Source organism: Chelonoidis abingdonii, chromosome 6, assembly GCF_003597395.2.
Source record: "Chelonoidis abingdonii isolate Lonesome George chromosome 6, CheloAbing_2.0, whole genome shotgun sequence".
NCBI classification, from domain to species: Eukaryota; Metazoa; Chordata; order Testudines; family Testudinidae; genus Chelonoidis; species Chelonoidis abingdonii.
Window position 1 is genome coordinate 58,090,289 of NC_133774.1, and position 13,488 is coordinate 58,103,776.

Sequence of the window (13,488 nt, forward strand, 5' to 3'; positions counted from 1 at the left end):
TTTATTGTGCTCAGGTCTGCAGATCCATTACAATGGGATTTTCATAGCTATGTGCCTGCAGGGTGGGAAGCAGAAGCATTCTTTAAATATGGACATCTAAAACAAAGTGTATTATATAGATATTCCATCTCTCCTGGGGCACTACAGCACTGACTTCTGCCAGAAAAAAAAATGGCCAAGGTTAAAATAACCAATATATAAAATATGGGTGAATGTATATATCAACGCTCATGCAGCTTCCTGGCAAATCTCAATACAAGAAACATGACTTCTCTTCCCTAAGACTGTCAGTGCTCCTCAAGACTGGACTTTGCTGATTGACAGAAGGAAGGATATTTCTTGAATTTACTTTGGGAACGAATACTATGACAATTAACTGCAGTGTTGTTGTAGCTGTGTTGTTCCTAGGATATTAGAGAATTGAGGTAGGTAAGGAAGTATCTTTTATTGGACCAATCTCTGTTGATGAAAGAGAAATTTTCACACCATCTGTGAAAGGTACTCATTGTCACAACTAAATACAAGGTGGAACAGATTGTTTACCATAAGAAGATAAAACGCTGTAAAAAAGACCATTCAAGATGAAATGGGCAGTTAACACTCATGCAATCATAGGAAAAAGGAGGGTTAGTAGATTCTAGATTGTTGTATTGAGCCATAAATCCAGTGAGTCTATTGAGTCCATGATTTTTGGTATCTAGCAGTTAATTTATGTTCCCAGGATCATCTTTTGAAGGTGTTGTACAGGTTTCCTTTGAGGATGAAGACTGAGAAGTCAGGTACAGAGTGATCATTTTGTGAAAAGTATTCACTCATGGGTGAAAGTTTGTTGGTCTTTTATCATTTTTCTGTAGGAGTTAATTCAGGAGTGTAGTGATTGTCTGATTTCACCCAGACAGTTGTTATTGGGGCATTTAGTGCACTGGATGACATACACCCAACCAACTCAAAGCGGCACCAGACTACATCATAAATTCAAAAGCTGCACACACATCTCCACTGTGACAGTTATCAGCACCTCCTACAACAAACCTCTCAAGATCCATGGGTCCTAGACATGCCTGTCAGCATGTGGTGGGAGTTGGACTTCACACCCATATGTTGCCCTTGGAATTCCATATGGGACTTTTATAGCAGTAATTAACTAAAAGCTGAAAAAAATCAATTCCTGTTCAAATATTAAATTAGATCTACAAGTATATTATTTATGTGAACAGTTAAGCTTAACTATCTTTTAATGAGAACTTTTTTCCTGATATTAACTTTGGTAGACATGGAGAACAACTGAGCACCATTCTCTTTATGATAACCTTTTGCATATTTGAAGACTTATGTCCTGTCCCCGCCTCAGTCTTTTCTTCTCTAGACTAAATACATCCAACTTTTTTCAACCTTTCTTCATAGATCAGGTTCTCTAAACCTCTATTTTTGTTGTTCTCCTCTAGACTCTCTCCAACGTTTCCGCATCTTTCTTATGGTTTGGTACCCAGTACTAGATGGACACACACAGACACACACCATCTAATGCCTCCCAGCATTCAGGAGAGACGAATGGTTATCTCCCAGTTAACATACAACAGAAATGACTTTTGCTTTATTTGCAACAACACCATATTAATGGCTCATTCTCTTTGTGATCCACTAGAAATGCCCGGATCCTTTTCTGCAGTACCACCACCTAGCCAGCTATTCCCCATTTTGTACTTGTGCATCGAATTTTTCTTCCTAAGTGTACTTCTTTGCACATCACATTCCTTTCAGACCAACTCTCCAACTTATCAAAATCATTTTGCAACCCATCCCAGCTTCATGCCATCCACAAATTTAATAAGCGTATTCTCCACTCTGCACTTCAAGTCATGAATGAAAATACTGAATAGTACCAGACCAATGGCAGTTTTCTGTGGGAACCCCACTTAAAGTGTCCTCCCTGTTTGAAATGAATCACTGATAACTATTCTGTGAGAATGGTTTTTCAGCAGTTGTACACCCATCTTATAGCAATTTCATCTAGACCACATTTCCCTAGTTTGATTATGGGAATGTCATGCGCGACTGCCTTAAAAGCCTTACTAAAATCAACATATATCATATCTATAGCTTCCCCCTTATCCAGGAGGCCAGCAACCCTGTCAAAGAACAAAACTAGGTTGGTTTGGCATGATTTGTTCTTGACAAATCCATGTGGTCTATTAATTTTCACCCAATTATCTTCTTGGTAGTTACAAACTGATTATTTAATAATTTGTTCTGGTATCTTTATGGGTATCAGTTTGACTGGTCTATAATTTCCCAGGTCCTCCTCTTCCCCTTTTTAAAGATAGGTACGTTTGCCCTTCTCCAATCCTCTGGGACCTCACCCATCTTTCCTGAGCTCTTAAAAATCATCGCTAATGGTTCTTAGATTGCTTATTGTCCTTAAGTACTCTAGGGTGAATTTCATCAAGTGCTGCTGTCCTGAATATATTAATTTATTGAAATATTCTTTAACCTGTTCTTTCCCTAATTTGGCCTATGTTCCTTCCCCTTGGTTAATATTAATTGTGTTAAGCATCTGGTCACAGTTAACCTTTTCAGTGAAGATTGACTCAAAATAGGCATTTAACACTTCTTTGCATCAACCGTTATTAGTCTCTTTCCCCATTAACTAATGGACAGAGACTATTCTTTGCCTCTCTTACTTCTAATGTATTTATAGAGCATCTTCTTACTTCCATTTACATCCCTTACTAGTTGAACTCTTTGTGCCTTAGCCTTTCTGATTTTGTCATGCTACTCTTTTATTCTCATCTTTGCCAATTTGTCCTTGTTGCCACTTTTTTATTTTCTGGTCATGACAGAGCTACAGCTATATTGGTCTCTGAGGCTAGGTCTACACTGGGGGGAGGGGGAGACGACCTAAGATATGCAACTTCAGTTATGCAAATAGCGTAGCTGAAGTTGGCGTATTTTAGGTCGATTTACCTGGCCGTGAAGACAGCAGCTAGTCGACTGCTACTGCCACTTCCCCATCGACTCCGCTTCCGCCTCTCGCCACAGTGGAGTTCCGGAGTCAACGGCAGAGCGATCGGGGATCAATTTTATCGCATCTACACTAGACACGATAAATCGATCCCCAATAGATTGATCACTACCAGCCGGATCAGCGGGTAGTGTAGACATACCCTTATTGTTCTTCCTATCTTTTCTCTGCATTGGGATAGTTTGCTATTGTGCCTTTAATACTGTCTCTCAAATTGTCATCTCTCCTGAACTCCCTTTCTCCTTAGATTTCCTTACTGTGGGACCCATGTCAAAGTCTGCTTTTCTGAAGTCCATTGTCCTTATTCTGCTGCTCTCACTCCTTCCCTTACTTAGAATCATGAACTACCATTTTGACATCACTGTCACTCAAGTAGCCTTCCACCCCTAGATTCTCAACCAATTCCTCCACATTAGTCAGAATCATCTCAAAGCTGACGACCTGTTATTTTTTCCACTTTCTTAAATAAAGTGTTGTCCCAAATACATTCCAACTACACCTCTACCCCAATATAACATGACCCAATATAACACGAATTCAGATATAGCATGGCAAAGCAGTGCTCCAGGGGGGAGGGGGGGAAGGCACGAGAGTTGCGCACTCCAGCAGATCAAAGCAAGTTCAATATGACGCGGTTTCACCTATAACATGGTAAGATTTTTTGGCTCCTGAGGACAGCATTATATCGAGGTAAAGGTGTACTTGTTGGACAGTGTGTTTTGCACATTACTTTCCAGTTAATATATGGGTAGTTAAAGATCCCTTGTTACCACCAGGTCTTGTGTTTTGGACACTTCTTTTGTTCTAGAAATCCCCACCCATCTCCTTCTGCGTTTGTATTTTGTTTTTTTAAGGGAACATAGGAAAGGGAAGAAAAGAATGCCACTTGAAAGTCTCAAAACTCAAACTCAGCACACTGGCAATTCCTTTTTCAAGGGAAGATGAAAGAGTTCATTAATTATTTTTAGAGCACTCAAAACTGTGCTGCTCTAGTGCTTAATATGCTGCAGATAACACCCAGCAGTGAGAGACCTTGCACAGACAAAAGTTTAGTAGTTCCATTCAAATTTAGGTTACCTACCTGCAAATTACCATCATTCCCCTCTCTTCCTTGAAACTCAGCAGCTCTCAATATGCATACAAGCTAAACAGGCCATTCTCAAATATCAATATATAAATATGTACACTTTTGGACCTCTAGTTATTTTTCAAGGACAGGGGTTGGCACCAACCTTATGCTCAAATAACTGCTACCCTTATCAATTCCCACAACTCCACCTTGTAACAGGATGGGAGTGGGGTTTTTTTACTGCAGAAGAAAATAGTAGTGGAAAATCACGTAGAAATGCTGGTAAGATGCTTGGAGAACATACATATAATCCAAGTGTACCTCTTCAGAAATCATTGGAAAAAAGTGATGATTTGGGACTACCCTAATAACTTAGAATGTTATTGTTAAAATCTGGAAAATGCCCTCTATGAGAAACAGTATAGCATTTTCTAACGATGTAGTTTCTTTGGAAGAATAAGCCAACTACAGTTTTCTAAAATTTAAGATAAAGATTTACATTCACAATAGCTGCTGGTTTTAGTTATTATGGAAACAGTCATACTGGGAATGCTCCCTTTGCAACCCATTATGTCTGTCTGATCTATTGTTGCAAAGGAGCAGTATATTGAAATTTACACAAATCTTACCCTATGAAGTAGTAAGAAAATAGAATTTTTGGTAAATTTCAAAATACTGCTTATATGAAAGGCAAAGCACGAGTGGAATCGTTAGGCACACAGAGTCATTGCAAAGAAAAGTTGATCACTGTGGGAGAGCAAGAATACTTTAATATTAGAAAGTGTTGTACAGCTCATCTCTCAAAGAAAAAAATGTCAGCCAACTAACAGCACGCTTAACTGTAAAACAACCTTAACACAGTCCCTTTACAATGAGAATTTCATTATATTTTCAGTCTGTGGTCTGATGTCACAATATTATAATCTTCTACATCAGGTATAAATGATGCAAGTGGTTGCATTCTGCTGGAAATGGTTGAAACCTTTCCTGATTAGTTTAGTTTTCCAATTTCTAGACTCTATAACAAGTGTCACCACATCCATATATACTGTAGCAATTAGTTGTTTTTTATCTTACCTGCCACTACAGAGAAGCCAACGAGCTAGAGAATAGTGAGGTATGATCTTCTGAATGACACTAGCCATCACCATGGTAACCACAAGCTGTACACCTATCACACCCTGTGGAAGAATAAGTGAAGTCAATAAATGTAAAAATGCTGAAGTCAAGACTTTTTATATTTTAAAAGTAACCTTTGATAGGAAGTATAATGAAGGGGTTTTTTGTTTTTTTTTTAAAAAACGAGAGCCTTACTACATCAGTTTCATTAAATGCTCTGAGACTTGCTACACTCAGTCCTAGACCTGTTCTAAAAAAGGCACTGCTAGGCCATGGGACCAGTAATAAAATGTAACTGTCTGACAGCTCATGAATCCTTAGCAGTGGCGGATTTAGAGTTAGTGAGGCCCAGTGCGTAGCTTAATTTTCAAGCCCCCGTCCCCAACCCCAGGACCCAGACAAGAGAAAGAACACTCTTTCTTATCTCCCCAACCCCTCCGTTTTTCATTTTCTTTTTCCTTCATCCTCCTCCAATATTATAAGTAATAGAAGGTATTCACTGTATTGCCATTTACTTTGATTGGGGCGGAGGTTGGGGTGTCGTGGGTCAGGCTCTGGGAGGGAGTTTAGGTGTGGGCTCTGGGCTGGGCAAGAGGCTGGGGTATGGGATGGGATGAGGGGTGCAAGCTCTAGGAGGAAGTTTGGGTGTAGGATGCTGGCTCTGGGCTGGGGTGCAGGAGGGGTCAGCGGGCAGCACTTACCTTGGGAGGCAGTGTTCCCAAAGCAACTGGCACACCCCTGTGGCAGCAGCTCCTAAGCAGGGGGAGGGTGGCAGGTGGTGTCTGCACATCACTGCCCGCAGTCACTAGCCCTGCAGCTCCCATTGCTGCAGCTCCTGGACAATGGGAGCCGCGGAGTCAGCGATCGGGGTGGGCGCAATGCGTGGAGATACACACACACACACATATCCCACCAGGGGCCACAGGTACATGCCGACCACTTCCCTGAGTGGCACAGAGGGAGGCAATGCGGGCAGAGAGCCACCTTAGCCCTGCTGCTGGCACATCTCTGCACACCCCCTGGGGGGGGGGGAGGAGGAAGGGGCAACAGGTCTCCATGCGCTGCCTGACGCAGGGGCAGCACGCGGAGCCACCGCCACCCAGCCAGGGGGCATGCAGAGATGTGCCAGCAGCCGTTGGCTTCCAGAAGCGGCATGGGGCCACCGGCCACAGAATGCAGGCAGCCTGCCTGCCTGAAACCTGCTGCACTGCCAGCAGGGACTCACGGGCAGGTTGTCAGATGAGATATGTCCTGCATTTTGGGGGTTCCCCATCATTGGGAGGCCCATGCCACCACACTGTTTCGTGGTAAATCGGCCTCTGATCCTTAGTGCTAGAAATCCAAGAATGCAGGGATTTTTCTGCTTTCTAGTGGTACAAGCCATTTATTTCTGACCATGGCATTTCACAAGATACCAGACCTTAAAATTATGTCACAGATTACCATCTTGGGTTTTGTGCTTTCTTCAATTCAGACATGATTTTAACAAATGATAGCTCTAGCAGGTTTGTGAAGTAATTTATAATATCTGTAAGAAAGCTGGAATTCCAGGTTTCAAGCAGCATAAAGCAGTTTTTCCCAACTTTAATGATTCAAGGGATAAAAAAATCACGTTGGAATTTTGACAATTGATGGTGTAGGCGGAGAAAGGAAGGAAAAAAGCAAGATGTTAATCGGGGTGGCACAACTTTAAAGTCTAAAACTTTGACCACATAGCCTGTAACTCTTTGACAAGACTAATAATGTCTTCTTATCTCTTGTCCTTGACCAAGTTTTGATCCCTTGCTATTTGAACAAAAATTCATATAAGATCACAAATGCTTTTCTAAATTAAAATTTCCACTCTATACAACTTTCATACTATATAACCCTTTTCCCTAAAGTTCTACACTAAAAATTTAAATGCTTTACAAAGTGTAATTCCAGTTTTGTTCTTGAATATGCAGCAGTACACCCAATAACTTGTAAAATAAAATATTAATGAGTTCAATATTATGATACGAGTATATCAATTTGCTTATTTAGGATTTGCATATTTGCTGAGCCAAGCAATAGTGTTCTTAGTAGCCAGATGGAGCCCTGAGAGACTACGGGTTGAATCTGATTACTCATCGATAATGTGTATCATGGTTTGATCTGTGCCACAGCTTGGATTCCTCAAAGACCCCAACGGTGCTTGCTGGTACACAGCAGCCTTGACCAATCCAGAATAGGCTATAAAGAACCCACTAAAGACGTGGCAGGTCAAAGCTGGGCAGGCAAGCAGTAGGGTCTGTGATGAGGAACTGATTGACGGATAATATTAAGCATCAGTTTTCCCGTCACAAGGATTCTGTTGTCACATCATGGTGTGGCAGCCTCAACCACAGTGGGTGTTGTCATGAAATATATGCAGCTGATGGATCTAAAAGATCGTTGAACAAGGGCAAACTTGGGTTGGCACATACCTTCTCAAGCAGTTTGCCAACTGCAATCTCCCTCATGATGTAAAGGGGAGCAATCAAAGATAGAAGCCATAAAAGATGAATTGGTCGGAGAGTTCTTGTGACGATGCAGATTGTTGAGTTGAGTTGCACGTCAACAAGTTTGGTGTCAGTCGGCACACACACAGTACTCGGCTGTTGAATTCAAATGGCAAGGACTGAGGTCCATAAGGTTGATGCATCTGCTCCCCATGAACGAACCTGCCAGTTTGCTGTAAAGATCGTTGCATGTATTGACCTTTCCTGCTGCCTTGTTCAGGTGACTTTTGTAAGTAGCGTTCAGTCAAGGGTCACACCTAAGTAAACAGGGTACACTTCATGCTTCAGCTTCTGGCCATTTATTATGATGTTTAGTTTCCTCTTAGCAGTGGCTTGGTGGAGGCAGAATGTGCTAAAGACTGTCTTCCTGGTGCTAGGCTGAAGGCGCCATGTCTTGCAAAAGTTGGCCAGCTATGCAGCATCATCTCTTGGGGTTTTCTCCAGCGCAGAGAAAGTCTGAGCCTGGTAGCCTGCAGCATGTCGTCTGCATAGATGAGCTTCCGCACCTGAGTTGGTGGCAGGTCACTTGATGTATAGATTTTAAAAGGTTGGGGCTAGGACAGATCCCTCGGATAACCCGTTCATCCGTTTTCTTCCAATAACTTGTTTTCTCACCCACATGCACCCTGAACCATCTGTGTCAGAAGAGCAGTTCCCTGGCATCAGTAACCCAGGGTGGGGGAACTCTTGATGCTTTAACAAGCAGACCTGTGTGCCACACCATAACATATGCTGCAGTGAGGTCAAGGAAAATAAATGCCCATTTTCAGATTTCTTTGAAAACAGTTTCTGATTAATGTGGTTAGAGCAAGTACTTGATTGCATGTGCTTGGACCTTACTGAAAGACTGCTTGCTCGAAATTCAAGATGCTCTCCACCTCTAGGGTTATTCACTGTAAAATCAGGACAGAGAGACAGAAAGCAACAATATCAGGAGATAGCTTGATGCCAGGTTTAGGTCGTTTCCAGGTTTTGGGAAGTCAACAACTTTTGACATGTACCAGATTTTCAGCAGTCTTCCTTCACTGGTGACCCTTGTGAAGAATTAAGCCAGCCAAGAGCACATGGGCTAAGATGTTTCAGGAACTCTGGAAGGATGTTGTAATAGCCAGTAGTGGTGCCAGATGTTATATAGCCCTCCGGAACTGCAAAAAGTTCAGGGAGAGCTCTGGATTTGTGCTGCTGCGTAAGACCTTTCACTCACTCTGGACTCAACTATTCATTTCTTTTTCCATGTGTGTCTTTCCCCAGGCGAAGCAGGTGAATGGTTACTCTCAGATGATCAGCTTGGTTTTGGTGATTTCTGGGCTACTCCAAAGCGACAAAGTAAAACTCAAGCATTTCTGGCTGGAACAAGAAAAGTTCGGGTATTTCGTCTTTTCCTTTAATCTGGCTCAGCAAGCATAGCTCAAAGCTTCAAATAAGTCCAGGTCATCAGTTGATTTGCACTGCTTGAATAGAGTGGCAATGGATCAGTAGTCTCATCATGCCACCTATCAGTACCTGGCACAGTCCAGAAGAGCTAATGATCCTCCTAGAAAACTGAATTCTGCAAGTTTATACTTGAAGAACCCTGGTATCAACACTTCTGCTAACCCTAAGAATGTGCAATCCCACAGCTTCCACGCCATAGGGCCCACACTCCAAGTCTTCCAACTGAACGTTGAGAGTTTATCTACAGCCAAGCGGCACTGAATCAGAGCTCTTGCTCAATATAATTATGTTAATAGAGTCATATATATAAAAAGTATATATTACTTTTAATATGATTTAATCATCTTAAAACAAATAGGTTAAGATACTATAAAAATATTAGATGAGATGAAGGGAAGAAATCAGTTTCATAAATGTGGAACTAAAAAAATTCTACTTTAACAAAAGAAAGAAAGATTGAACAACATACTTCCTCTGTATACTCAGTGACTGAGGCTCCCTTTAGCTTGGTTGCAAATAAAACCTTCTCTGGAATCAAGTCCCTGCTCTGAACATTTCCTGGTCGGCCTGACAACTTCCCATTGTGCAAAAAATCCCCTATCCTCATCTGCTTATTAAGTCCCGCATCCTTTGAATTTGTTACTACCTTGAGGAGAAGTTCCATCAGGATTTCCACAAGAGTGTTTTATCAGGATATCATAGAATCATAGGACTGGAAGGGACTTCGAGAGGTCATCTAGTCCAGTCCCTTGCAGGCATGACAGGACTAAGTATTATCAGATCATTCCTGACAAGTGCCAGTTTTCTCCCCCACCCCATCACAGGCTCAAGGACTCCCTCCCTCAGGAGGTCCCACAGGGAGACAGATCAGCATCGTATATTGCTCACGCAGTTGTAAGCATCGCTTCTAGGGGGGGGTGGTCAAAGGTATAAGTGTGGAATGGAATATTCCCTTGAAAGGAGCAAGAGGCCAAGAGGGGGAAGAGCAAAGAGCAAAGAATGGGTTAACTCAACACTCCAGCTCGGTCAAAAAATAAAGCACCGACTCCAGCCCAAGGCTGCAGCTCACAGCCAATGCTCGGTTGCCTGACAAGAAAGAGGGGGGCCTGGATTCCCTCTCCCCCGCCCCCTCCCACAACCAGCCATAAGAAAGAAGGATCCAGCTGAACAGACCTGCGGAGGCAGCCCAAAAACTAACAAAACAGCAGAGGCCAACACGGGCGAAAACAAAGTTCCGCCGGTGTGTCTGGAGCCGGTGTGATTTAAAGAAGTTGAGAAGACCACAGAAAGCCAGTTTGGACTGGTACAAAGAGCATCAGGAGCAGAGGTCCCTGAACAAAACACCCCCAAAGGGAACCCGGACTTAAAACCTTCCTGAGAGCTGGAGCAACTCGGAAATTACAGCAGACCCCGGACGACCTGGGCCCAGGACAGAACTCTCGTCCACCCCTTCCCCTCATCTTCTTACGTTACACCCAGGTTTGGCCAGCTGTGGTTAAAGCGTCTGTGAATATGAAAGCGAGTTAGGGCTTGGGGCACGAATGCTTTCTTCCTTCCGCTGTTATTTTATTAATAAAGCTTTAAAATTTAAATCCTTGGTGTGTTTTGTCATCTCCTCTGCAAATGATCCTGTGGCCTCAGCCTAACCACCTGACACCTCAGGCAGATTGGTAACTAAAATCTGTTACACACACACACCCATTGCATCTGAGGCCTTTTCCTTACTGGGGAAAAAAGGTAGATTTTCAACCCAAATTAGCTAACACAAGCTAACTAATGCAAGGTAAAATCCTCATGAAAACAAGGCAGTTTGTAGTTTTCACATAACATACCATGTCCAGCAGGTGGCCTTAGGTGCTTATTAGGCATCTGTATATTTGGGCATCGGTTCTCACATCCATTCAAATTCTTCTCCTCAGTCAAGTTATTGTTAAGGGACATCACCAAACCTACCAAGGTTATGAGAGTCCATTATGCACATGATCAGGAATTGTCATCACTGACTGTCCAAATGGAGTTCCTCTTTCCCCAGAACTCACCAAAACACCTTCCATACCAGATTAATGCTTTGTTTCTCAAAACGGAAAAAAACTACAAAGAAACATCCTATATCAAGTCTCACCATTGCATGGTGCGTTTTGGGGCATTAAAAGTAACTATGTGGTTCATAGGTTTCAAAGTGGTAAGGTTTCAGGTGTCAGACTCCAAATTTAAATTTTCTTTTATATTCTGGATTATCTGTGTAAAATACAGTAAAGAAAAGGCTTACATAATACCCTCACGCAACATGGCTAGCAAATAGTTCTTGTATGTATCACTATTCAGCATGGTATAACATGACTGTCTTGATCTAATTTGTGGACAGTTCGCCTAACTATTTTATAAAGTCCCGTGGTGTGATTTGAGAGCCTCCCAAAATGATGTGTCTGCATAAAGGTATATATTTGTTTTTCCTCTGTTCCTGATTTTTTTCTAGAGGAAGAAGTGTATTTTATTTATTTTGAAAACAGCTTTGCAGGCAACCTTTACGCACCACAAAACCCAAAAAAGGATATACATCCTATTTAAAAACAAACCCTTTACCAGTCACCTTTTAAAGTTTTTTTTTTGTTTGTTTTTTAAAAAAAACAGATTGAGAATAGTCATGGGTTATGGCTTTTCAAGTTCCACCTTTGCCAGTTAGGCTATCGGCAATCAGAGGGTGACTTTCAATCTTGGGCACCATACCATATCAGACATTTTCCCACGATTTATTATGGGTAAGAAGTTATTACTTGCAACCATTTTTTAATCTTAAGATTTTACTCTGCACTACCCAAAAATACGAAGTTTGTGACTTTAATGTCACGCTGCCAAACAGATTGCAGTTTACTTCTCACCATTTCACAATACCACTACTAGTGACACTGCATTTAGTGGTTTAACTTAAAGATTCATGTTTCAATATGTTGAAAAAAATCCTGATATTTCAATAAAGAAGTCATGAGGCCCTTGACAATTACTCAAAAGGTATTCCCCCTTGAATCTGTGAAGAAGCATAACACAACTACATCGGGGAGAACTTATATAGAACTTTGTACATCTTACCATTCTACTTTTGCCAATTTTGGGTAAGACCGTAAACCATATTAATTGGTAATTGAAGGTGTTAAAGTAAGCACATAGTGAAATAATCTGAGTAAAAATCCTTTACTCTCAATTGTTTCTTTCATTGACTTGGGATGTTGTTTTACTGGCTCTCCAGTCATCACAGGATTTATCTTCTAACCCAACAAAATGTGTAAGTCTCTCTTTGCAGGTAAAAGCTATATTGTAGTCAGGATGCTGGCATTTTTAAGCACTGATACAGAAAAAAAATGTACATTTTATCAGAAAAGATGTTCCCTAAAGTCTACTGGGGCAGACAAGATCTGAATTTCTAATACAAAAAAGCTAAGAAAAATAAAAAACATTCCAAGGCTCATTTACGGATAAAGAAACAGTATTTTTCCCTTTAAGTCCAATGTGGAAGCTAGCACAGCCATTATGTTGCACTTCACTCTAATCTTTGTGACCTTTTTGCAATATAATTGTGGTACACTTTACATACAAGCCAACCACTCAATAGTTGAAAGACAAGCTATGATGTTATTTACATTTTATTCCATAAATATACATAACACCCCAATAAACTGCATGTGCGCCATACAAGCAAATAAATACAATAAATAAAAATGTGCAAAATTCAGAAGAAGTATCAATTTCTGAAAGGTAAGAACATTTGGCAAGTAAAATTCTACATAAAGAGAGACCTTACACTATAATAATCCTTTTTTCAGAAAACTACATGTAGATTCAGAATTGGTCAACAAAAAACACTGCTTCAATACTAATTTATATCTGAGCTGTTCTCTCTCTCTCTCTCCCCACTACTCTTACAACTCTGTACTCCAAGTGAAAGCAGGATTTCCAAGAATTTGAACATCATGCCTATAAGAGCCTTTCACCTTCAGATCACCAGCATAAACCCAGACCAGGTCAACAGTGACAGAACGTTAACATATTACAGCTGTTCCAAAGCATATGTTAAATGAGTCAACCAGGTATCCAGCAAACAAAACCCAAATCACAAAACTGCCACCACAATTAACAGGCAGCAGAGAGACCAAAGATTGAACAGGAATGGCTACAGAACTACTCTTTTAGTCATAAAAATGGCCCTTTCAAAATCAGATTTAAGGCACCATGGCAGGGTAGAGTGGGAAAGTTTACAGTCCCACTATGAGTATTGTACCTGTTCTCTAGATCATTCAAGTTTCAGATATTTGGACTATTTTTCATAC

General features: G+C 41.2%; 1 protein-coding gene across 3 annotated transcripts in view; it reads right to left on the minus strand.

The window, feature by feature from the left end:
• TMEM161B (transmembrane protein 161B) overlaps positions 1-13,488 on the minus strand; it is a 78,906-nt gene that overhangs the window by 50,373 nt on the left and 15,045 nt on the right. For 2 of the 3 annotated variants that reach the window (XM_032784889.2, XM_032784887.2), the window contains exon 2: positions 5,169-5,272. The exons of the other annotated variant lie outside the window; for it this stretch is intronic. In XM_032784889.2, coding sequence (XP_032640780.1) covers positions 5,169-5,272 — 104 coding nt within the window. The remainder of the gene's footprint in view (positions 1-5,168; positions 5,273-13,488) is intronic. 3 annotated transcript variants of the gene reach the window in all.